A 26,467-nucleotide genomic window follows, 5' to 3' on the forward strand; every position below is an offset into this window, starting at 1 on the left:
TGTGTGTGTGTGTAAAGATGTCCAACGGGCCGGCCCAGCCCGGCACGGCATGGGACCGTGCCTGGCACGCCCCGATGGGGTTCGGACCGGCACGGCACGTCGTGCCTACCGAGGCGGGCATCATGCCTGACCTACGGCCCAGGCACGGCCTGCTGAGCCGTTTATCGGGTCGAGCCGGGCCGAGAAGCACGGCCAGTCCAGCGTGTCGGGCCAGCTCGGGCCCACGATCAAGCGCGAGCAGCTAGAGATAGGGGGAAGGGGAGGAAGCGCGAGCAGCCGGAGATGCAGTGGTCGCTGGCGACCTTGCCCTTGGGGCCCTTGACACCAGCGAGGAGACGGAGGGGGCGTCGGCGTCCGTGGCGCAGAGGTGGGAGGGGAAGGGAATTAGGAGCGTGGTGCTCCGGATCTCCGCCCGAACGCGCCCGCTGGGTCTCTACAGCTCACGGAACCCCCGTCGTCGCGGTCGCCGGAGTGGAGGCGGGGAGGGGGCGTCCGCGTGGGGGCGCGGCATCGACGCCCGTGCGCAAGGGCCGAGGGGAGGGAGGGGCGTCCCGCGCGGCACCGGCCTCACGTCCGGGGCCCAGATCCAGGACCGTGCGCGAGGGATGCAGAGGCGGAGGGGAGAAGCGACGGCCACCTACAGGCGCTCGCTGGCGCCCGTGCGCCGCCGTCCTGCCCGCGCCGTTCTTCGGCCGGTGCACCGCGCCATCGTGAGAGAGGGGAAGGTGAAAGCAGAGACGGAGGAGGGGACCAGCACGCCGCCACGTCAGGAGAGAGGGAGAGGAAGGGACGACGGGGGCGGAGGCGACGGGAATGGGAACAGTGGGGGTCGCGGGAGGCTCGGCCGGCGCGCCTCGTGAGAGAGCGAGAGAGGGAGCGGATGGGAGCTAGGGTTCGAGTGTGAGGGAGAGCCGCCGCGCCACGGCGTGCGCTCTTATATGAGAGGGGGGAGGCGGGGATGGTGGGCCGCGCTGGGCCGCATTAGGCCACGGGGAGGGGAGGAGTGAGGAGGTGGAGGGAGGAGGCCGGGTCACTGCCGGGCCGACCGACGTAGGCCAGGCCGTGCCGTGCTAGCCCACGGGCCTGAGCAGCGGCCCAGGCACGGCCTGCTCCCTTGGGCTAGGCCTACCCAGGCCCGCATGTCACTGGTCGTGCCGTGCTTGTGTCGGGCTAAAAAAGCGGTCTTCGTGCCATGTCGTCGTGCCTCGGTCTGCATGGACATTTATAGTGTGGGGGGCGGGGCTGGAGGAGAGGCTTTGCCACTCTCTGTGGTTCCTGCCTTCGTGGGCTTTACCTAGGCTCATTTTTAAGGTTTTAGAGCAACCCTAGCAGGCCTCTAAACCCAAATTTAAAAGCTCAGACTCCCAAGAAGTCCCTGCTCAAACCTTCTCGGTCTAATTTGGAAATAAAGGGAGACTAACACAACGATGAGAAGCTCCACATGATGACATGAAAAACTAAGTGGTTAGTTAAAATGACACATCCATAGATTGTTTATCCTAAAGAAGTCTGGGATTCCAAAGAGTTAGAGTTTCCAAACTGACCTTAAAATAAAGAGGTCCTGAAATCACCCCCTTAGTCCTCATTCGCAAGGGCCTTCCTCTTGATCGATTAAGCCTCCACTCACTCCCGCTCCATCTGTCTTCCCTACTAAGCCTCTCCCCACCACACGCCTCTTGGACATTTGTAGTGTGGGGGGGGGGCTAGAGGAGAGGCTTTGCCACTCTCTGTGGTTCCTGCCTTCGTGGGCTTTACCTGGGCTCATTTTTAAGGTTTTAGAGCAACCCTAGCAGACCTTTAAACCCAAATTTAAAAGCTCAGACTCCCGAGAAATCCCTGCTCAAACCTTCTCGGTCTAATTTGGAAATAAAGGGAGACTAACACAACGATTAAAGATGGCAATGGGGACCCGCGACCCGATACCCGACGGGTATTTACTCCATTAGGGTCTAAATATGGACTAAACACACTACCCACGGGTACGTAAATGGACCAAACCCTTCACCCATCGGGTACGTGGGTATGGGTATGTTCCAGCAATCCCCGTACCCATTTACCCATGGGTGAAAAATACCCAACCAAAAACTAAATAAGCCCACCAACCCGTGTAAAACCCTAGGTTCACCCGTCGGTCCCGCTTGGCGACTTGGCCGCTAGAGCCCTCGACCGCTCAAGGGAGGCTCGACACCTGGCCTCCCACCGCTGAAAAAATAGGCGTGTGAGTAAAGCGTGTCGTTACCTTGTCTCGGTGCTGGCAGCCTGGCACCGCAATCACCACTCACCAAAAAAAGCCACCACCGCCGAAAAAAACTACGCCGCATGCCCACCCCTCGTGACCTCGTCTCGGCGTCTAACGTATTCGCATCACATCGCATCAAAGTGCTAGGAACTTGCCACGCCATGCCAGCGACAGAGCAACTCGAGCAAGAACGGTGATTGCCCTGTTCCCCTTCCCCTAATTCCCTTCATATCATATTCTTTGCACTTGCAAGCGCAGCACTGCAGAGACGCTCGGCCCTCCATGCTCCTTTGCCTCTTTCCCCTGCACTAACCAACTCCTTCACTTCGGCATCAAGGGATTTCGTGGAGGTCCTAGAGGATGGTGTCCACTTGAAGCCACCCAGATCTCGAGCTCGTCGACGTCGTGAACACTCTGAAGCTGCAAGATTCGGAGGTCCAAGTTGAAGTCACCGCCGACGCTCCTGCAGCGGATCCAAAGAACGGCGCCGGTGTCGCCAGTACTCTTGTATCCAAGCCCAAGAACGGGAATGGTGCCGCTCATACATCCAAGTCCAAGAACACCACCACCAAGGAGAAGAAAAGGACCAGAATTACTGTGGCTGTGGAGAAGACAAAGCAAAAGGATGGCTGACCCCCTCTTTCTCTGGCTTCATCTCGGGAAGGTGCTGCTGCTCCTTTTGGCCACCGCTCCTCTTCTGCAGCCACATCTTTGGGTGGAGGTGGTGCAGTAACTAATACTCCGCCTCCTAGTACTAGCCGCAAGTTGCTACAGCCACTGATATAAGTAAACCCAAGAACAATAGTGCTAGTGCCAGATTGTATTTATTCTGACTATATGCTTCTTCTAGTTTAAATGAACCAAAGCATATCCTGCCATGTCTGTCAAACCCACCATATCACCATGTCTTTACTTTCAGGTTTTGTTTATTAGCATGCCTAAATTTTTTATTTCATCTTGACATACAGAAATATTTTACTATGGACATCATGACGATGCATGCATATAGGCAATATAGCATTGCATTCAGTTAGTATACCACTAAAATAGCTTTATTTTTTCCTATTTTTAGTGACATAGCTATCCTAGCTCCTCAGTTGTACTGTCATGTTGTGCAATTACCAATTCCCCTATTGCCATATGTAAGCAATTCAAATAGAAGAAATTGACAGATTTTGCTTGTTTCCCATGTCCTGCCATACCTGTTATGTTTGATATTTTTTTATAGCATATCTTTTTTTATTAACATTCATTCTTATTATGTCATACAGATTGAAAAAATGAGTACTAGCCGTGGTAGCTAGGGTGGACCGGTCGGCTGTTGAATTGTTGATTTTCATGTGCGTGAATAAATTATTGGCGGGTACGGGTGACCCTCCGGGTATGATTTACCCGACTGGGTATGGGTCTGGGGGAAATTCCCCACCCATGGCAGGTATGGGTATTCTGGCGGTACCAAATTTTTATGGCGGAGATGGGTCTGGGGTGGCCATACCCGATGGGGATTTACCCATTGCCATCCTTAACAACGATGAGAAGCTCCACATGATGACATGAAAAACTAAGTGGTTAGTTAAAATGACACATCCATAGATTGTTTATCCTAAAGAAGTCTAGGATTCCAAAGAGTTAGAGTTTCCAAACTGACCTTAAAATAAAGAGGTCCTGAAATCACCCCCTTAGTCCTCATTCGCAAGGGCCTTCCTCTTGATCGATTAAGCCTCCACTCACTCCCGCTCCATCTGTCTTCCCTACTAAGCCTCTCCCCACCACACGCCTCTTGGACATTTATAGTGTGTGGGGGGGGGCTGGAGGAGAGGCTTTGCCACTCTCTGTGGTTCCTGCCTTCATGGGCTTTACCTGGGCTCATTTTTAAGGTTTTAGAGCAACCCTAGCAGGCCTCTAAACCCAAATTTAAAAGCTCAGACTCCCGAGAAGTCCCTGCTCAAACCTTCTTGGTCTAATTTGGAAATAAAGGGAGACTAACACAACGATGAGAAGCTCCACATGATGACATGAAAAACTAAGTGGTTAGTTAAAATGACACATCCATAGATTGTTTATCCTAAAGAAGTCTGGGATTCCAAAGAGTTAGAGTTTCCAAACTGACCTTAAAATAAAGAGGTCCTGAAATCACCCCCTTAGTCCTCATTCGCAAGGGCCTTCCTCTTGATCGATTAAGCCTCCACTCACTCTCGCTCCATCTGTCTTCCCTACTAAGCCTCTCCCCACCACACGCCTCCTCATCAAGCACCTTCTCATCGAGCATCTCCTGTGTGACGATGAAAGACAGGAGAAAAGGAAAAAGAAAACACATGCCGCTAATAGAAGGTCCCGACTTTTCATAAAAAGAGGGAATTTTAGAGGTCATTGAGCATGGGAAAATAAAATATTTAGAGGTCATTAAAAATCTCTATAAACTTTCATAAATTAGATTTAACTCAAAAAATTCCAATTTTAAAGAAAGCATTCTAATCAATGTCTAAACGTATTTTAAAACTTTCCACAATAAAATATAAGATGCAACACACTATGGCTTGGATTTCTATTTAGAAGAACACTATGCGGGTAGAAAAACATGATGGCTTGGATTTCTATTTAGAAATTCCTGGTCCATTTTGGTTAGAATCTTTTCCTCTCCATCTTTAATGATCAACACACTATGTCAGTAGAAGAATGTGATTACGCTGAATAGGGGCCATTCTCTTAATACTAATCATTATGATGTAGTCCTAGCACCTATATATAATTTAGACAAGGTCTAAGAATCCGATAAGATTAGGTAAGCGCACAGAGAGAATACTAAGATTAGAGTTCATCCTCCCTTACTTCTTGGTTAGAGCCTATATTTTTTTATAACTATACTTAACATCTATAACATCAAATTAGTTTTATTAATTTTTTCATAGAATATACATTGATGATGTTTATTTGAACATATAGATATTAATATATACTCTGTATATTTTTTAAAACCTTAGTTAAAGTAAAAGAGATTTGGCTTAGGGTGAATTTGAATCAGAGTAGCACAAAGTATAATGTTCTCCCAAGCTCGTGCACCAAACAACGATCATCGCGCGAATTGCCCTGTTCGGCTGGTCATATTCATGGCTAGTTTTGGCTGGAGCTGAATGGGCCTTCCGGCCCAACCATGCAGCTGGCCTCTCCAGCTGTTCGGCTGCACTAAAACAATCAGCTCACGCCCTCCTCACTCTCCCCCTCTTGCATTCGCTCGTGCGGGTTTAGGGTTACGCCGCTCCCACCTGTTTCTCTCGGCGCCGACGTCGTGAGGTCTTCGCCCGTACCCCCATTCCCGCTTCACCACCGGCCGCCTGCCGTCCTTCTCCCATCACAACCCCCCCCACCGGAGACGGAAGGGGCCATCTACCTGCCCCGTGTCGCCAGATTCAGTGCAGCCTTGTCGTACCAGATCCGCCTTGTCCTCCTCGTCGTGTTACTGAACAAATCCAGTCCCTTCGTCGGCTACGGAGTCACCTCCAACCAGTCCGGTACATACCAGACTTGCCCCCCTTTTTTGTTTGTTCGTGACGATCCATTTGGTTAGGGTTTATGATTTTCCACACCCCTAATCCTACTTCGTTTTCAGGTCAATCCGTCGGCGAGCTTGTTGACGCCACGGTTGCTTCAACGTGCTGTCGATTCTTTCGTCTCCTTCCATTTCCAGATCTGACTTGTAGTCACCACCATTGTAGCCACTGGATCCGTCACCTTTACCTACTTCCTCTTTCCCTGCAGCGCCAGATCCGGTACGTAGGCGACTTTCTCAATCCCCTTTTCGAACACACTTGCAGTTTCGGTTGAAAAGGGTTAGGGTTTGTTTCCCTCATTCGCCATACAATACATTTACACACGCATGCATATACATTGCACTAGCTCTGTTCTTTACTTGACTGCATATGTGTAGATATGGACCATGGTGCAGTCTTGTATGACACACCTGTGCTTTCTTGGTGCTCAGATCTTTTTTTGTCCATATTTGATTCCATATGTGAACATATAGGTAGCTTGTTGTAATGTCTGATTAGTTCTCCTGCAAATAGGGCAATATGGCAAATGTTTTCTTAGCCTTACTTCTTTTACTATCACCCTATTCGCTTGATCGTTTCTGTGGCTTATAAATCGGCTGATGTTGTTTTGTTGTGAGAGAAAAACATTGTATCATGGCTGATAAGCATGGCTGATACGATCAAGCGAACAGGGTGTATGTCAGCTAGATTGTGCTTCCTTACATTAGGGGTACATTTGGTTGGTTGTACCTTGCTTACCAAAACCATGGACCATTTCTTTAGATGAATGAAACATTATGTTGTCCAAGGACCTATGATGTTAACTGCATACATGAAGCTTTCTCACACTTTCATTTAGGTTGATTACATTTGTGCATTCATACATGGGATTACCATTTCTGGTTATTCACTACCCCAGATCTTGACATCACTGTCAGTTCAAAAATCCCCTTCACTACCGGATTTTGAACCGACGGTGGCATACCGGTAGTGATGGGGGTTGATATCACTATCGGTTCTTATAAACCGACACTGATATGAAACCGGTAGTGATGTAGAAAGCCAAAAAATGCATTGAAAAAAGGAAAAAATAATTTAATACCGGGAGAGGTCTCGGTTGAAATCATTTAGTGTTCCAAAATAACGTTTGAAGTTGACATTTTTTGAAATTCAAAATTCAAATATATAAAACACATTCACATGAAAAGATGGATAAAATAATAGCTATAACAAACAATAAATTGATAGAGCATGATTTTACAATTTTTTAGGAAAAGATCATCAAATTTGAAGTTAGTATGAGGGAGAAAGACTAATTACAAGTTTTAGCCAGAGATTAAAAAGAGAAATCAGAGTTCTTCAACAATTTCAAAATTTAATTTCAATCAGCATTTTGAGGTAGTAAATGATTTCAAATGAAAAAGTTGTCAACTATTGAAAGCTCTAGTTTGATTTTTGTGAATTGATGAAACCCTAAGTGCTAACCTAGTTTATCAAAGTGATCATGAAATAGGTAGCACATTCCAAGTGGTGAAGCAAATAAAGATCATGACATGATGATGGTGATGCCATAGTGATGATCAAGTGCTTGGACTTGAAAAGAAGAAAGAGAAAAACAAAAGGCTCAAGATAAAGGTATAAGTGGTAGGAGCCATTTCGTTTCGATGATCAAGACACTTAGCGAGTGTGATCATATTTAGGTTCGATAGTCGTACTATTAAGATGGGTGAAACTCGTATCGAAATACGGTTATCAAAGTGCCACTAGATGCTCTAACTCATTGCATATGCATTTAGGATCTAGTGGAGTGCTAATACCTTTGAAAATATTTATGAAAATATGCTAACACATATGCACAAAAGTGATACACATTGTGTTTAGCACTTGGGAGCAAGGGTTCGAAACTTCATCGGCGGATCGGACGTCCTGTATAGAAAAGATAGGGTTTCATAGAGTGGACCGGACATTAGCCTTAACTAGATCGGCGTGTCCGGTTAGTGGAAGCAGTGAAGACGCTAGTGTCGGTCTTCGACCAGACACTGAGTCACTTCGTGACCGGACACGTGATGAGTACGTCTGGTCCCGCTGACATGGCGGCATAGAGAAGAGGAGAAAGACCGGATGCTGATGCTACGTCCGATCATGATCGACCAGACACGTCTGGTCGCAGTTGAGCAACTCTGGGAGCTCTCTGGAGAATGCTGCCCCTCCTACGTCCGGTCGTGATCGAACTGACGTGTCCGGTCGTCATTTGTCTCTATTCATGGGGCTCTCTATTTAAGCCCCATTGTCGGCTCTAGCTCATTCTCCTGGCCATTTTGCATTGACATAGCAACCTTATGAGCTTAGCCAAAGCCCTCCCACTCATCTTCATCATTGATTCATCATCTTTGTGAGATTGGGAGAGAATCCAAGTGCATTGCTTGTTTGTTTAGTTAGTGTGGCTCTTTAGTTAGCCTTTGAGAGCACATTAACTTAGTGTAGTGATATAGCCATTGTGTGAATAGAGACTATAAATACTACAATTGTGGTAGGTGGCTTGCTTTTTAGTAGGCCAGCGCAACACTCGCTTCGCCTCATATTTGTCTAACCCATTTGCAAAGTGTTGTTGTAGAAATTTTAATAGGCTATTCATCCCTCTTCTAGCCATTAGGACCTTTCAACTATAAAGTTGCATAACTTTTTGAGATCTATAACTTTTGTTTTGGACGTTTCTCCATCTGAGGTCGTTTGAAAATATCAAATTTGAAATTTTAGAAATCAAACGTAATTTTAGTTAGCTAGATGATTTTAAATGAAAATATTTGGACATCCAAACAATCTTAAATTTAAAAAGTTTAAACTACAAAGTTGTAGATCTCGTCGAGTACTACAACTTTGATATAAAGTTCATCCTTATCGGACATCATATGAGAAACTTATGAAGTTTTGTTGCAACATATCACTGTCGGTTCAAGCCACGAACCGACAGTGATAGTATCAGTGTCGTTTTTGGCTAAAACCGACAATGATGACCAAATATCACTGCCAGTTCTTAGCTAAAATCAACAGTGAAGACCCTAATATCAGTGTCAGTTGGGCTATCAGTGTCCTATCACTGCCGGTTTTAGCCAAAAACCAACAGTGATGGGCTATCATTATCGGTTTCTCAAAATCCGACAGTGATGGGGCCGACAGTGATGTCCAATTCTATAGTAGTGATTGCTCTACTATCCAAACCAGTACACAATTGTCTAATTTAAACTTGGATGCTATAAATTAAAGGTTGAATACAACGTGACTTGCCACCTCCTTTTGTTGCCTCATTCATGTATGCATCATAGGTCCAACTTCGTGCCTGCTCTCAAATCATGAGCTATAACATCTTTCCTTGTGTTCCATGTAGGTCTCCACACACTCGAACCACCTTTGAATCGTTGGCTTGTTTCAATTCTCTATACTGGCACCGTCGTCAACAGCTTCCTGGTCACCGTCGGAAGCTACTCGGTATAACTTGCGTGCCAAACGCGCGAAGCGAATAAGGAAGGCAAGTAACTGTTATGTACATTCCTGCTTGTTTTAGTTCTATCGTGGTTAACTTTCCTTTGTGTGCTACCATTGCTACGCAAAGCCCCAAACAAAATTAGCCATTGCACGTGCCGACAAATGCCACACCAACGCGCGCATTGGCAAGACGATGAAACCAAGCCTCAACTTCAACCAGTTTGGGCTAACTACCACCGGTTGGAACAACATTTATACCTACTCCCCCCATTATGATAAGAAATAATGCAACAACAAACTGGATGCCCTGAAAGCCACATACCTTAAATGGAAAGATGAGCTATCAGCCACTAGGCTTGATAGGGACCCACGTACAGGGGACGTTGCCGCTGACCCTGTGTATTGGAACAGCTAGGCGGGTACCCAGCCCGAGTGTGTGGTAATTCTAGTAGTTGTTCCCATAAGCTATCAATTTTTGTTGCCATTGTAGTGCCTGATTCCATCCATCTTACTAACACTTGCGATTGTGTTCTTCGCAGGAAACAAGTTCCGCTGGTGGTAGACATGGAAGACCACCTCGGTTCTTGGAAGAACTTGAAGCATTGTATGACGACCGGAACCGACACATGGGCTGTTTCATGTCCGCTGGTGGTATTCGTGCCTCAACGCCCCCTCCTGTTGTGGAGCCGCAACATTTTTGCGAAACGTACAACGACAACTCCGGTTCAAAGAGGGGCACCAGGGACCATGCTGTTAACAGCCCAGAGAAAAAGAAGTCCTACAACATGGGGGAGTACATGGCACGTTTGTCCGAAAGCATTGCTGTTAGGAGTACATCTCGTGATCGAGAACGTACCCGTGAACAGGCGGAGGTCGACGAGGCAATGCAAATCCTGCAGGACGATGGTGTGCCAAGTTATTCAGACATGTTCTTCAAAGCATTGGAGCTGTTCAAGAAAGGTGTGTCCCATAGGGAGTTCAAGAATCTGGTGAACACAGAAGAACGTATTGCTTGGCTCACATGGCACATGAACAAGAACAACAAGTAGTCTTGGTGGATGCAGTGAAGTACATGCGCGTCAAGCTATCAGATGTTCAGTGTGCTGGCCACCTACGATGACATTTGAGTGTCATCTTGTATCCTTTGCATTCAGTTGTCCACTAGTTTTATTGAGTTGCTGCCTGTTTGTTCAAGTTCCTGCGATGTAATGTGGCTCATGGCCAGAACTATGTTTCCCGAACTCCTAATAAGCTGTTTGCTGTGATGTATATGTGTTTTGTGTACTCAACTCCTAATAAGTTGTTTGTTGTGTTGTATATGGTTTTGTCATTTCAAGTGTTAAGTACCTTCCTTTGGCTGAGTAGGCTAACAATGCTTTTTTGCAGGGGTCGCTGAGGTAACCACATCTGGACGATTAGCCCCGGAAGGCTATGGAAGACGTGAGGTAGCCAAGAGGTTAGTATGAACTACCTGCTTTGATATTTGGTGATGGCGTAAGACCTAACTGCTATGCCATGTTCTCTGTATAATTTTTTAATCTGCATGTTCCGAGGGCATGCTTACCTGCTGATATTTTTGTTTTCTGGTGATATCATTTTGCCACAAACACTGACTTGAAGTAGCTGCAATCTTGTTATATATTTTAGCGCATATTTAACTGATTTGAAACTAGATAACTAATGTGTTGTGAGTTTCGACATGATGCAGTTTATGCTTCCTTGTTCTTGGACCTTTCAACTTCTCCTGAAGTCAAGTGGTCATAAATTATCTCCGATTTCGAAGGTTTGTATTAAGCTGTTTGCAGTTGTAATGCCTCCATTTCCATATTAATTGGTGTTCTAGGTTGACCTAGTTGAGTACATGTTTCTTATATTGTTGGGCTGACCTTCAGATAGATTCAGGTGGCATATGAACAAGTTATTTGAAACTGATGAACTGTTGTACATTTTAGAGGCTGCATGAAGTTAACTTGCTGCATATTGTCTCATGCAGGCTGTTTCGAGCATGGAAAGAAGTGATGAAGAGAGTGAAAATTCAAGTGAGAACAGTTTCAACGAAATTGTAACTGCAGCTATGGCGGGAGGATATGCAATGATGTCCATGATGACGGTACTGCCACAAGTGAACTATGTCTACCATCACCGGTCCTTGTCAGCGTCGTGATGCCTCCGACTCCGATTGACCAGTCGCATCTTTTCTCAGACATGGACCGTGTCCACCCGACATGCCCTCCACAGAATCACAACCGTCGTTCTCAACAAGACAACAACGAACGGCCCTGATCACTCGAGGCCTTCCACCTCCGCCAGCTCAACGCCTCAGCCACGCCACCCGTACCGTATCGGCGTATCTACCGTCACCGCCTTGCCGCAAAACCCCTCTCTCCTCTGCCCGCCCCGGCCGCCACTGTTGCAATATGTACCTCCATCTCATCAGGCATCAGCTTGGCCTCCAAGAAGCCGGGAGGAAGGGGCGACCCGCGGCCGCGACCGCCGCGCGAACCCTAGCCGCCGCTCCGATCGCCGCCGCTGGTAAGCCGTACTGCCCCTCGTCGAGTCGACCCGTTTCGATTATTCGATCCGTGTTCCCGGCCGCCATTCCTGGGGTTTTGGGTGCTGGGTGTTTTTGGTTTTTGATTCGTTTTGATGCTATTGTTGTGCGGTGCAGGGGTTTTCGATATATGCTTGCGAGTTACGACGAAGAGAGCGGAGGGAGCTGAGGACGGCGGTGACGCTGTCGTGAAGAAGACTCGGCGGCGGAGGCGGAAGAGATGGTGGCCGGGGCGGATGTGGGCGGCGGCGGGAGCAGCAATGGGAGCGGGGTGGTGGAGATCGACGAGGACCTGCACAGCAGGCAGCTCGCTGTGTACGGAAGGGAGACGATGCGGCAGCTCTTTGCCTCCAACGTCCTCATCTCCGGCCTTAACGGGCTAGGGGCCGAGATCGGTGCGTGCTCCTTTTTTTATTTTTGTTTGGTCGTACGTTTAATGTTTTCCTGTGTATCCTTATGGTTCGGCAATACAATAGTATGTATACATGCTGAATTGGTGGATTGCAAAATACAGCTGGGACTGTTGCATGTAATGGATATATGGGCAGCAACTGGGCAAGCAAAAAGGCCGACAGCCTTAGACATTTATGCTCCAATGTTTAATCTGTTAAAGTTTCTGTTGAACTGAGAAATGCAAATGGTGCGGCCATTTTTCTGATTTTTATGTACATATTTTGTTTACTATTCTGTTTAATGGCCATCCTCATTATAAGACATATGGTGTAGCAGTATAACTGCACAAGTCACTGCCTCTCACTTGTTTACCTGTATAGTCATATAATTCGGATCAACACTCAACACGATGAGCAAATTGTATCCTCCCCCCAAAACAAAAACCTTCTTGTCAGCACAGGAACATAATGTTTTTTTTTTTCTTTTCTCTTGAGCCAGCCAGTAATTAATCATTTTTGTTAGATAACTATCATTGTATTTCCCATGGGCATTTGTTCATATTCTAATGCTAGAATGTCTTATAAGCATTACCTTGGTGAGGTCTTTGGAACTAATATTTCCTCCCAACAGCAAAGAATCTTGCTCTGGCTGGTATTAAATCTGTCACCCTACATGATATCGGAAATGTGGGACCTATCAAGCAATTTCTTTCTATCTGAGGATGACATCGGGAAGAACAGGGCTGTTGCTTGTGTTGCAAAGCTTCAAGAACTTAACAATGCTGTTCTCATACATACTCTAACATAAGAATTGACCACTGAGCACCTTTCAAAGTTCCAGGTCTGTTGGTTCTCCGCTGTGCTAAAATTTGATACTTCTCATTGTTGTTTGCATTCAGGATCTGTTTTCAAGTGTATGGGATGACGTGTTGTATAACTATGTTCAGCTTAATTCTTTGTTTTGATAATAGCAAGCAAATCCATCTTGCCCTTCTATATGACCTTGTATTTTTCTTCTCCTGCTCTCCTTTTTTATTTTAGTGGCTGAGCATATGATTGTGAGCAATATGTTCTCTCATAAACTCATATGAGCACTGTCTAGTGCCAAATGCTTTTCTTTTGTAGGGCCTAGTTGAATTTGTTTTCTTGAATTAAAAAAAAGAAATATGGAATTAAATTGAATGTAGTGCAAATCTCTGTGTATCACTGTATCTCTTTGCCAATTGCAGTGTAGGGTTTGCATATGCCTCAGATATTATTTCATGGTATCATGTACATCCATGATCTACCTTTTCCAACCTACTTATGTGAAAAGGGTGGTTGTTCCTTCTACTGCAGAACCCCTTAACTTTCTATATTGGTATCTTGCTCTGTGGGCCTGTGTCTGGTCATTATCTGCAGAATAGCTGATAGTATTGATAACATTCCATATTCAGCCAACTTAGAACTCCTCAAGTGACCATGGTTAAACTGCTGATTAGTAACATCATATGATTGAAGCCTATTGGCTTAGATAAGTGTAAAGCAAATGATAATGTTATGCTTGGTAGCATCACTGAACATACTGCTACAGTATCCCGTTTTTATTTATTTATTTATCTGTATCATAAATCATCAACTTCGTAAACTCACCAGCTATTATATAGTGATCATACTTATAGTTGTCTGATTTTTCAGGTGGTTGTTTTCACTGACATTAGTTTGGACAAGGCGTTTGAGTTCGATGATTATTGTCGTAACCACCAGCCTCCAATTTCCTTTATCAAGACAGAAGTCCGTGGTCTTTTTGGTAGTGTGTTTTGTGATTTTGGGCCTGAATTCACTGTTCTTGATGTCGATGGTGAAGATCCACGTACTGGCATAATTGCATCCATCACCATCAGCACTGACAGTGACAATCATACGATAGTGTCCTGTGTTGATGATGAGCGCCTTGATTTTAAGGATGGTGATCTTGTTGTTTTCTCAGAGGTCCAGGGTATGACAGAACTCAATGATGGCAAGCCAAGGACAGTAATGTGCGCAGGACCATTTTCCTTTTGCATTGAGGATACAAGTAACTTTGGCACTTATACAAAAGGTGGAATTGTTACACAGGTGAAAGAACGGAAGATCTTAAAGTTTAAGAGTTTGAGAGATTCGATTAGAGAACCTGGGGATTTCCCTCTGAGTGATTTTTCAAAGTTTACCCGCCCTCCTCTGCTTCATTTTGCATTTATAGCTTTGGATAAATTTAGGAAAGAGTTTGGACGCTTCCCTGGTGTTGCTTGTGGTCTGGATGCCCAAAGGTTTGTGGAGTTCGCTACTTCTATCAATGAAGCCACAATTGATTACAAGATAGAAGGCGAGCTTGATGAGAATTTGTTGCGGCTTTTTGCGAGTGGTTCTAAAGCTGTCCTGAACCCAATGGCTACTATGTTTGGTGGAATTGTCGGTCAAGAAGTTGTGAAGGCATGTTCTGGGAAGTTTCATCCGCTGTACCAGGTAATTGTCATGACTTACGTGATATTTTATGGTTGTCTAGTACAGTATGTTGTTACTATCTGATAGTTTGTCTTGATCAGTTCTTCTACTTCGATTCGGTCGAATCTCTGCCAACTCACCAATTGGACACTAAAGACTTGAAGCCATTGAGTAGTCGCTATGATGCTCAGATTTCTGTTTTTGGCTCTAAGCTTCAGAAAAAACTGCGGGATGCCAATGTCTTTGTTGTGGGATCTGGCGCTCTTGGATGTGAATTCTTAAAGAACCTAGCTTTAATGGGAGTGTCTTGCAGCCATAGAGGGAAAATTACTATAACAGATGATGATGTCATTGAGAAAAGTAACTTGAGCCGCCAATTTCTGTTCCGTGATTGGAATATTGGACAGCCTAAATCTACAGTAGCTGCCACAGCTGCTAGTGCTATCAATTCCTGCCTGCACATTGATGCTCTCCAGAACCGTGCCTGTCTAGAGACCGAGCATGTGTTCCATGATGCATTCTGGGAGGGCCTTGATGTTGTCATTAATGCACTCGATAATGTTAATGCTAGGATGTACATGGACATGAGATGTTTGTACTTCCAGAAACCACTCCTGGAATCTGGAACACTGGGTACAAAATGTAACACGCAAGTGGTAATTCCTCACCTTACTGAAAATTATGGGGCTTCACGAGACCCTCCTGAGAGGCAGGCACCCATGTGCACAGTCCATTCATTTCCACACAATATTGACCATTGTCTAACATGGGCTCGCTCAGAGTTTGAGGGTTTGCTCGAGAAAACTCCAAAGGAAGTCAACTCTTTTCTGTCTAATCCTGCTCAATATGCTGCCTCCATGAAAAAGGCAGGTGATGCTCAGGCCAGGGAGTTGCTTGCCATGTTTTTGAGGCGTCGCCTAGTCGTCGCCTAGGCGACAAGGCGTGGCAGAGGGGCTGGGCGTCGGGGGCGCCACGACCTGGAGTGGTATGGCGTCCGCTTAATCGCATTAGGCGTCGCCTAGGACTGGTTTGGCGTCGGGCGGACGCCTACAAGCTCGCCGCGGACGCCGGATGCCAGTTCGCGAGGGGAAGGGCGCCAAAAGACCGTGGCCCTCGCGGTCGCGGGAAATCGACCGCGCAAAAGGAAATCGACTGCGCGGTGGCTGCGCGGCGGGAAATCGACTGCGCAGGGGGGAAATTGACCGCGCGGGAAGTAGATAGGCCCTTCCGCGCGGGAAATTTACCGTGCGAGGCCTTTACCCGCGGCCACGACTGAGATCGAGGGGAGAGGAAAAGAGAAAGGCGGCAGGAAGACCGGGCGACCGGAAGAGGAAGAGAGAAGGCGGCGGGCTTACCTCGAGCTCCGCTTGGCTGCTCCTCTGCTCCAGTCCACCGGCCGGCCGCCCCTGCTTCGCACATCGCGACTCTGCCTCTGCCTCGAGTCCGCACATCCGTCCGCACCTGCTCTGCCTTGCCTTGGTCGGGTACTTCCCCTTCCGCCTGGTATGCCTCTCGTCTCCTCTGCTTTCCCTCCTACCTCCTCTGCTTTCCCAAATATTTGAGGCGTGTACTCTGCAGTCTGCTTTCCCTCCCCTCCTCTGCAGCCATCTGCTTCCCTCCTCTTCCTCTGTTTCCTTCCCTCTTCCTCTGTTTCTTTCCCTGTCTCTCATGCTTTGTTACAGAGAGGTGACTGGAACTGCTCGAGTTCTTTGTTTTTACAGTTACAGCTAATAGCACAATGGCGAGTACATCTTCCATTACCAGCAATTATGATATTAGAAACTAATTTGTTGCTATTGAGTGATGAGAGATTTCAGATTTGCTATTTTGCTACTTTATTATGTTGTGCACTAGCACTCTTGGTAGCTAATTTATTATGGTATTACATGCTAAGACTTGCAATATTAAGGTATGATTTGCTTCTGAATTTTAGTAGCATATATATTAAGATGATCATATGGCGCCTAATAAATGTGTGTATGGCGTCGCCTAGGCGTCCGCCACAAACGCCTAGGCGTTGTGAAGGGGGTCGGGCGCCGCGCCTCGCCGTGGCGCCTCAAAAACATTGGTTGCTTGATCGCGTATGTGAATGCCTTGAGAAGGAGTGCTGTGAAACATTTAACGATTGCATAACCTGGGCAAGACTGAAGTATGATTTATCTCCCCATTTTGTTCATTCTTTAGCAACATTTATTTGTTTATTTTGGTCTGCATTGAATAATCTTTTCTATCTTAGAGCTTGGCTGATTTTACTGAGTATCATTGAAGAAAATAGGACTAGGGATGGTACTCATTTTAGATGCTGTCTAATTACCCCCCTCCTTTTGTCCCCAGATTTGAAGATTACTTCTCCAATCGTGTGAAGCAGCTAACATTCACGTTTCCTGAAGATGCTGCCACTAGCATGGGAGCCCCTTTCTGGTCTGCCCCAAAGTGTTTCCCTCACCCACTGGAATTTTCAGCTGCTGATTCATCACACATCCATTTTATAATGTCTGCTTCCATATTGAGGGCAGTGTCTTTTGGAATCTCTATACCTGATTGGGCAAAGGACACTGATAATCTGACTGATGCAGTCAGTAAAGTTGCAGTACCTGAATTTAAGCCAAAGAGCGGGGTGAAGGTTGAGACAGATGAGAAGACCAAAAACATCTCCAGTGCCTCAGTTGATGATGCTGCTGTTAACTGTTATCGAAGATCTTTTAACCAAGCTGGAAGCATGTGCCAAGAAACTACCTCCGAGATTCCAAATGAAACCTATTCAGTTTGAGAAGGTTAGCCTTATTTAAATATTCTTTCTGTTATTTTAAGGCTAAGACATTGTGTTTTAAAATTTTCCCTGCTGTTGTTTTTACTCTTTTGAAAATATTTTGAATCTAGGAGAACTTCACATTCTTTTAAATACAAATCAATGGATATGTCCTGGCCTGTTAAGCATAAAGATTAACATAGGTTCTGTTGTTCTGTCATGTTCCTTCGTGCTTTAGACTGGATTACAGAAGTTAGTTGCCTCTGACTCCTTGCTAGTAGTAATCCATTATTTACATTACACGGCTCCAGCGAGATAAAAGTCAGTTAGCTCTTTTCACTTGATCTCTCATGTTTGTTTTCTGTCTAATTTGTGTAATGCTTCTGTTTCATTATCCAGCTGAGAAAAAAAATTACCTATTGTGGTTTCTGTTAACATGAAATATTGAAGAGGACTGCTATAGTAATATATGAGCATTTTTGTTTAAATGTGAACTGTTGAACATTCTGTATAAAAATAAAATTGATAGAAACTTTAATAGTCGATCCTTTTTGTTATCTTAATTAACACCACTTTCTATACAGGATGATGATACAAACTTCCACATGGACTTAATTTCTGGTCTTGCAAATGTGCGTGCCAGGAACTATGGCATCCCAGTGGTTGACAAGCTGAAGGCAAAAATTATCGCAGGAAGGATCATCCCAGCCATTGCAACTTCAACTGCCATGGCCCATGGCCACAGGACTTGTGTGCCTTGAGCTTTACAAGGTTCTGGCCAGAGGGCACCCAATTGAAGACTACCACAATACATTTACTAACCTGGCCCTACTGATGCTCACCGTATCTGAACCTGTTCCCCCCACTGTGATCAAGCATCGAGATATGAGGTGGACCGTATGGGATCGGTGGTCTATCAAGGGACATCACAGTTGCAGAGCTCCTGAAGTGGTTAAGCGACAAGGGCCTGAGTGCATACAGTGTCTCCTGCGGCACATCGTTGCTCTACAACACAATGTTCCCAAGGCACAAGGATCGACTGAGCAGGAAGATCGCAGATGTTGCCAAGGAGGTGGCAAAGGTGGACATTCCAGAATACAGGAAGCATCTGGATGTCGTCGTTGCTTGTGAGGATGACAACGGGAACGATGTTGACATCCCTCTTATCTCCATTTACTTCCGGTAGGTTGCACCGTGAAAAGAGATGATGAATGGGAGGAAAAAGTCCCCGTGAAAAAGAGATTTGAGTAGATTGATAAGTTCTGTTAATATTCACTCTTGTTATTAAAAATCGGTAGCAAAGTGACCACAGCTGGAGTTGCTTGTAGGCCCTGTTCGGCTTACCCCATTCGGCTTGTTCGGCTTCTTTTTTCAGCCGGAACAGTATTTTTCTCTCACAACAATTCAGTCAGAACTGTGTTTTTCAGCCTGTTTTAGTCAAAATTCTGCTAGCCGAATGGGGCCATCTCCTATTCTCCTTACGGTTCTGTACGGGTGCTTGGGTCCCTGCTGTTGCATGCCAAATATTTGCAGGTGTGCAATGTGATCTGGATATTTTGATTAATGAATGTTTCATAGCATCAGAGTTCTATTCACGTTGCACCTCACTGCATTTTTTTTTCTTTGAACACACCGACAGGAGCTCTGTTTTTTAATTAAGTGGAAAGAGTTGATCCAGTTTATAAGAAAAACCAGGTTTGAAAGCATTACACTTGCATGGTTAATTACAGGAAAACCAGCAGAAAACCCTAACATCGACAGCATAGCCAAAATGAAACCCAAAACGACACAGCCTGCCGCAAGTCATCGTTGCACCTCACTGCAATCGTCAATCTCAGACAGTAATTTCAGCTTTTGTGAATCATTAACATGCCATATAGGAGTATATGACACTGATACACACGCCAATTCCAATCCTTTCCTTTTCAGCGTGCCTTGCTGGCAACACAGTTTAATTCTCTGAATGAGTAGGGAGCCAGAGCGCTTTTGATACAACGCTTGTCACCGTTGAGACTCCTTGAGTGTCTTGGTGAGTGCAGGCCAGCAGGTGCGTCGGCGCGCAGCGGTGAAGTAAACTGTAAGCTGCACGGTGCCCATGTTCACTGGGACTCATTTCAGCCCATTCCACGCGTTTCCCGCATAGGAGAGGGCTGGAGGCTGGGCAGTGGCGACGGAGGTGTCCGTGTCCCGTGGCCGGCGCGTGGGCCGGCAGGGTCACCCCAGCGTCATCTGATTGCCTCCGCCCTCCGGCACATGCCTCTGTCTCAGTGGGAGGCCAGGACCAGGACTCCAGGAGGGAGCGGAGCCAAGCGCACGCCGGCACGCGCAACCGATGCCTGTCTCTGGCTTGCGCCTCACTCCACCACTGGAAGCACCACGGCCCATCCCTCCCCTCCATCACGACGAGTTCGCGACGGCACATGGATGGATCATCAGGACGCCCCGTGTTTAACACTCCAAGTCACCGGGCGAGCCATGATGCCCGTTCCCCGTCTCCGCCGCCGCATCCCGCTCCGCTAACCAAAGCAGCAACTCGCCACTACTACTACGGACGCGGTAGCGCTCAACCACCAGACGCCGCCCCTCCTCCCCCGTCACCGGGCACCGGCAGCACGGCAATATCTTAACCCCCAGAAAGTCGTTGCCACACGTATCCAATCGTGATCGTAGATACGTGTGGTGGACAAATAAACAAATCGGGCGGCGATGTCTTGGGGACTCAGCGAGCCGCGAGCGTTCATCACCGCCAAGGCAGGCAGCAACATGCACCTCACGACTTCCTGCGCGCCGCAGCTCGGCAGCTGCAGAGACTGCAGTGTGGAGGGTCTCAGATTCGCCTGCGCGTTTACTCACTCGTCATAGGCCGTGCCGTACACCGGGTTATTTGTGATGGAATGAGACATCAGGCACGCAATCAGGCTGGCTTACCTTACACCTGTTCGCTTGAGCCATACTTATCAGTCATGATACATTGTTTTTCTCTCACAATAAAACAGCATCAGTCGGCTTATAAGCCACAGAAACGAAGCCAACAGAACGTAGCTGCCTACCTAACCTGACAAGAATATCTATCAGTTCTCCTAATATTAATAATGGAACGAAACATGCAAACAGCCCCCAGTCTGTGCAGATGGCAGGCACTAATCATCCGAGACAACTGAACTCCCAGGAAGATGCAGGAGCACTGCTACTGCTCGTCATGATCAAGGAGCAGCACTGCAGAAGCCACCGACTGGCCGAGGCCAACCAGATGAGACGACGCAGGCCTGTCCGAGTGTCCCTGTCGCACGGCACGGTTGCGCGTCCCAGTCGCCACACCCTCCACCGTCACTTGCTGTCGCCGCACGGCCGCGCGCCCCCACACCTGGATTCATCTCTGGTGAAAGGCGACGCCCAGCGGCGGAACCGAACGACCCGGCACCTCGCCACCTTCACTGCACGGCCGCATGGGAATCAGGTCGCCGCTGGACACAACGGTTCCTGTAAAATGTAAATCCTGCTGCGCTGCGTCCAAGTAGACGTTTGTATTGTATCCTAGATAGATCATTTTTTTTTCGCGACCGTGCCACATCCTAGATAGATCATAGATCGCTTGGATCGCCCAAGGCAGGCAGGCATTCGTGATCGGCGGCAACGGTCGAGAAGAACGTGAGCCTCCGATTCACTTGGGGATCACGAACGTGGCGCCCTTTTTGTTTGGTTCAGCTTCAACCGACCCCTATCTCTCTGCCCGTCTGAGATTACCGTTGACTGCGAATTGATGAGCGCCCAAGCCCAAGCCTAATAGTGTTCGCTACCTTGTCGTGTCACGTGGACGGTGGATCCTCGGTTGATCGTGGCATGTTTCCGTCGAATTTGGCGCTGCTGCTGGGGCGGTTTCCCGATCCCGGTCAACTGGGTGAGGCGTCCCCCTCGTCTGCGATCAGGGGTTATGGCGATTGCGGCATCCCGTCCCGTGCGTTGCTTGCTTCACGTGATGCCTCCATTCTCGACAGGCACGTCCACATCCACGCAGATGCGTCTTGTAGACCTCGGAACTCAGCAAGGGTGCACAGAAGATAGATTTGCCAAGTGAAACCCTAGCGCCTGGATGTCTGAACAGGATGCCACGTACGGACGCGGCTGACACTTGCACCGTTCCCACGTCTGCATCGCGCCCCACGCCCCGCGTCTCACGTCCCGCCCTTAGGGACCCGCGCCCACCACATGCTCCGTACGGGGAACTCACGTGGGTTGACGCACGGCTGCGCCCCAGCAGCAGCGCCATGCCATGCAACACCCCAATCTACTTTTATAATATCTATATAAAACTTTTGCAATATACGTCTAAAATAGATGAACCATTTAGAGCATACAATTGAAACATCATTATAACAAGTACAACATCCCGATCTACTTTTAAAACCTTCAGATGCAACACTTGCAACGTACACAAATAACTGAAATAAGACATGAAACACTTAGAGACATGCGTCTGAAACACTTGCAACATACGTGTACAAAAAACAGATGAAACATTGGGGATAGACGCTTGCAACATATGCAACATTCCGATCTACTTTTGCCACATCCACTCCGCATGAAACAATTTTAACATACATCTGAAACACCTAAAACATGTGCTTGCAACATGTCTGAAAAAGCGTCCAGAAACACTTGAAACACAGCATCACCGCGTGGCCATGACCTACCTGGTGGGCAACTGCGGTGGCGCAGGCTCGCTGGATGGTGCGCGCCCGCACACCCCCTCCATGCCCGCCGTTGGCCGAGGGAGAGGAGATGCTGTCGGATCTGAGGAGGGCACCGCTGCCCCGAGTAGGGAGGGTCAATAGCTTGCTTGAGCTGCCGCCTACGCGCCAACGGCTTCTTGAGCCCACTGGCTAGATCTAGTGGGAGGAGGGGACGCCATGGAGGCCGTCGGACACGAGGGAAGACGCACGCCCCGCTGGATCCATGGAGAGGAGGGGAGGCTATGACACAGTGGAGGGGACACCATGGCGCTTGCAGGAGCGATTTTTTGTGAAGAATGGAGACATCAAGGTCCATTCCAGAAATGGGCGGAGGCTACGACTATATGGGGTGCGGTGCGGACAGGGTCCGTTATAGAGCGGCGCAACTCGGGTGGGGTCCGTCTAGACGGACGGACGATCGAACAGGAGCATTACCGTTTGCCAGGACATATAAAGCCTTGACATGTTATCACGACTTATTACATACACTAAAATATTTTAGGCGTGCTTTTCTCTTTTTTTTGCGCATACTTTTAGGTGTGCCTTTTTTTTCCGCACTTGAAATCTATCGAGACATGCAGAAAGATATGTATATGGGACGATGTGAAATTGGCATTGGCACGACTTCTACCGACATTTCTTCCTTCTCGCTCCAAGAAAGAAACTCTAGCCTCTTTTGGCGTGCTCTAGCCAAGCCTGGAGGCGGCCGCCCCTAGCCGGCCGCAGCCACTGCTTGGCTGAGCAGTGGCCAGCTGGGACGTGCCTAAGGGTGGTCGGGCATGGCTAGGTGCGGTCGTGGCGAGGCTGCGGGATTTGCGGGATAACGATCGTGATCTACGCACGAGAAGACAAAGCTGACGTCAAACCAATCTTCATGTAGGACCGATTTTAAAGAGTAAGATTTTGGAAATGGTTGGAGAAACCTAATAATTGTGCTCTCAAATTTTTTGGTGACTAGAAAAACTTATTGATTTTGGAAACATTTTTTTTAGGAAAAATGCTGTAACCAACCGATATGACACTGGATTCGAACACCAATATACTTTTGAAACCAAATAAAATTTATAATGTTGTCGTCAATGTGGGGATATTATTTGTGTCAAAGATTGAGCAACTGTTCCATTAATCTACGGCGTGGCAAGTCTTCAAAACCTAATGCAGAGACATGTCGTTACGAAATGATTGGGTAGCTAGATTAACCTGGGATTATTCATATCTGCGAAATGATTACAACAACAACCAAAACATTTTCTTTAGTTGAAAAATAAAAAAGAATTCTGAAAGTCCTTTAGTTGTGTTGTCGCCTTCGTGCCGCCTCCTTTCCTTCTCTTCCGCCCCACCAGACCAGACCACCACCACCAGTCCACCACCCTCCGGCTGCTACTTTTGCCGTCTCCACCGCCCTTCTGGCCTTCTCCAAAGCCCCAACCGACTGCGCGTTCCCTCCCAAACGCACCCCCTCCTCCCCTCCAGTGACAGCCTTCTAAGCCTGCGCCTCCTCGGGCTCCCCCTCCAGCCCGTGCCACTGCACTTGCTGTGCCGACCCGAGCTGCGGTCGAGTGAGTTAGTAATGGAGCCGCGGCGGCGGCGGCCACCGAGGCTGCCGCTCCATGCGTTCTTCTTGGTTGCCGCTACTTGGCCGCTCGGGAGCTCAGGTTTGTTTCTTCTCCTTGAGCTTTGGATTTCGTCGGTGTAATTGGGTGTGCATTTGGGCTTATGGTGTTCTGCTACCTCCCTGCTTTGCAGCAGGGGTTGCAAGCTTCGGAGTTGGTGCGGAGAGCAATGGAGCTTCGCCTAGTTTTAGGTTAGTGTGCCCAGATTCTTAGAATCTCATTTTGTTACTTGTTACTTGTTGTACTCTCAAAAGTTTGTTATTACTTGCCAGAAATGGGTACAGTTCTTTTTTTTACTCAGTGAATGTTATTCTTGGGACTGGAATTGGCCTCTTTTCACACATGGGTTGGCAAATAGCAAAAAGTTGTGATTTTGGTTTCTTGACCTTGTAAAGAGTTGCCTCTCAGGCTCTGGGTTGAACTGGTATCAGAATCAGCCACCGGGTATTTGAATCTTTTTAACTGTTGTCATGCTTCTCTTTGTACTGGATCCAGCAGTAAAGCTTTGGAGTAAAAGCCATATAGTGAAGGATGGCTAGGTCAAAAAAAAAAAACGTTTCAACTTCAATTCTGAAACTTAATTGTCCGTTCAGAAAATAAAAAAAAAATTGAGCGTGAATAAAAAAAAATCAAGAGAATTATTTTTCATACTGCCATCTATAGAAAATGTGTCTTCTTGGCTTGCTAATATGACTAATCCTTCTGTAGGAATTCCAGGAGACTGCTGCAGATTGGAGACAGAAACGAAGATGGCCTATTTCATCTCCCACATGCACGGACTCTAATGCACAAGAGCAGATCTCATAGAAGAGCTCCAACACCAGCACCAGCGTCTGCTCCAGCACCCTCACCATCCATGTCGCCACCAGAAGGTTCACCGTCTCCATCACCACATAGTTCACGATCAATGCCACGCCAATCAACTTCAAATCATCATCCACCCCTAGCCCCTCCACATTTGGTTAGGCCTGGGCCTAGGCAAGATGAAAATGATCCTATAGTTGATACTCCACCTCATTCTCGCCATAAACATTCCTGGACAACCTATGGTTTAGTTGCAGCAGGAATTGCCGTTTTCCTTTTGGTATCAGCAGCTAGTATTCTCTGCTTCCGAGCTAAGAAAATGGGAACTGTGAGGCCATGGGCGACAGGTCTAAGTGGACAATTGCAGAAAGCTTTTGTAACTGGTATGGTTTTTTCCTAGCTATGTATATACCATATATGTGGTACTGTTCCAGTTTATATATCACAATGCTGTAATCATATTTCTAGGTGTACCTTCGCTGAAACGATCAGAGTTGGAAACGGCATGCGAGGATTTCAGCAATATAATTGGCTCTACCTCTACCTGCATGCTGTACAAGGGAACTTTATCTAGTGGAGTTGAAATTGCAGTGGCCTCAAGCTTGGTAACATCTGCAAAGGAATGGTCGAAAGAAAATGAATCACAGTACAGGAAAAAGGTATTGTACAGTTATCTTCAGTCTGCTTAGATACAACTTGCTTAATTTTAATCGATGAAAATAATAATGGTTTCAGATCACAAGCTTGTCCAAAGTAAGTCACAAGAATTTTATGAACTTGCTTGGCTACTGTGAGGAAGAGCATCCCTTTACCAGGGTGATGGTATTTGAATATGCTCCAAATGGGACACTTTTTGAGCATCTCCATGGTAAGCGCATTGCTGTCATGAGTTTCTCAGTTTCATCTGTCACAAAACTGTTCTCTTCACTGTGTACAATTTTTGTCACTAAGACTTCTGTATTGTTGATCAAAGTTTGACAATGCATTCCTCATTTCACTGCAGTCAGGGAAGCAGAGAAGCTTGACTGGATGGCACGGCTCAGGATATCCATGGGCATTGCTTATTGTCTTGAGCACATGCATCAGCTGAAAACACCAGTTGTGCTGAGGAACTTTGACTCAACTACACTATACCTTACTGATGACTTCGCTGCAAAAGTCTCAGATCTTGAATTTTGGAATGATGCAAAGGGACATAATTCTACCAACAATGAACTGGCTTTCTCCCCAGACCCTGAGAACATTGTGCGCAAGTACGGCATGGTGTTGCTGGAGATATTGACCGGAAGAGTTCCTTGTTCTGAGGATGATGGACCACTGGAAGACTGGGCGTCTCCCTATTTTGAAGGTGAGATGCGTCTTGAGGAGCTGATTGACTCTAGCATCGGTTTCTTCCCCGAAGACACTGCACGTGCCCTTTGTGAGGTTGTAAGATCCTGCATTGATCGGGATCCAAAGAAGAGACCGCAGATGAAAGAGGTTGCAGCTCGGATGAGAGAGATCACCGCATTGGGGCCTGATGGGGCGACTCCGAAGGTGTCACCGCTCTGGTGGGCTGAGCTTGAGATCATGTCTTCTGAGAGCTGAGTTTGGACGCATGCCAGATGATATTGTTTCTCCTAGTGTGACTGAGAATTCTTTGAGCTATTGGTTGCTGCTAATCTTGTTTGTGGAATAGGTGATTAGGTAGAAGAAGTTGAGAATTTGTTGTGTGCAAAATTGCATATAGGGAGTTGTATTGTACTTGTACATGTCAGGAAGGTTAACATTACAACATACTGATATGCAGGCATTCTAGCCAAGTGAGCAATAGAAAGCATGTGTGGCTTGTTTTTGCTGCAATAGCTCTTTTGTCAAGCAATTGCTACTGGTATTGCCTTATTCTACTGAGGTTGAAATAGCAAATCCTTATGGTT

The 26,467-nt window shown here is 46.9% G+C and overlaps 1 protein-coding gene and 1 pseudogene across 5 annotated transcripts; both read left to right on the forward strand.

Annotated features, from left to right (window-relative positions):
- The first annotated feature begins 3,667 nt into the window (after nucleotides 1-3,667).
- On the forward strand, nucleotides 3,668-18,999 carry LOC136537513 (ubiquitin-activating enzyme E1 3-like; annotated as a pseudogene).
- A 4,506-nt stretch (nucleotides 19,000-23,505) lies between these two features.
- On the forward strand, nucleotides 23,506-26,417 carry LOC136540831 (protein MALE DISCOVERER 2-like). 5 transcript variants are annotated; one of them, XM_066532846.1, is made up of 6 exons: nucleotides 23,506-23,789; nucleotides 23,881-23,938; nucleotides 24,456-24,934; nucleotides 25,020-25,210; nucleotides 25,287-25,419; nucleotides 25,555-26,417. In XM_066532846.1, the coding sequence occupies exons 1-6, from the start codon at nucleotides 23,705-23,707 to the stop codon at nucleotides 26,136-26,138; spliced, it is 1,530 nt and encodes a 509-aa protein (XP_066388943.1). In that variant the 5' UTR covers nucleotides 23,506-23,704; the 3' UTR covers nucleotides 26,139-26,417. The 5 variants fall into 5 exon arrangements, with proteins under 5 accessions (XP_066388943.1, XP_066388945.1, XP_066388944.1 ...); XM_066532848.1 differs by having other exon boundaries at nucleotides 24,465-24,934; XM_066532847.1 differs by having other exon boundaries at nucleotides 23,884-23,938.
- The last annotated feature ends 50 nt before the right edge of the window (nucleotides 26,418-26,467 follow it).

The sequence above is a fragment of the Miscanthus floridulus genome, chromosome 2, assembly GCF_019320115.1.
Source record: "Miscanthus floridulus cultivar M001 chromosome 2, ASM1932011v1, whole genome shotgun sequence".
Lineage (NCBI taxonomy): Eukaryota > Viridiplantae > Streptophyta > Magnoliopsida > Poales > Poaceae > Miscanthus > Miscanthus floridulus.

Bases quoted from the DNA above. Each gene is read 5' to 3' on its own strand.
- LOC136540831 (XM_066532846.1), top strand. From the start codon at position 23,705: ATGGAGCCGCGGCGGCGGCGGCCACCGAGGCTGCCGCTCCATGCGTTC. The intron at 23,790-23,880 runs GTTTGTTTCTTC...CCTGCTTTGCAG, and splicing joins TTGGCCGCTCGGGAGCTCAG to CAGGGGTTGCAAGCTTCGGA. The intron at 24,935-25,019 runs GTATGGTTTTTT...TCATATTTCTAG, and splicing joins GCAGAAAGCTTTTGTAACTG to GTGTACCTTCGCTGAAACGA.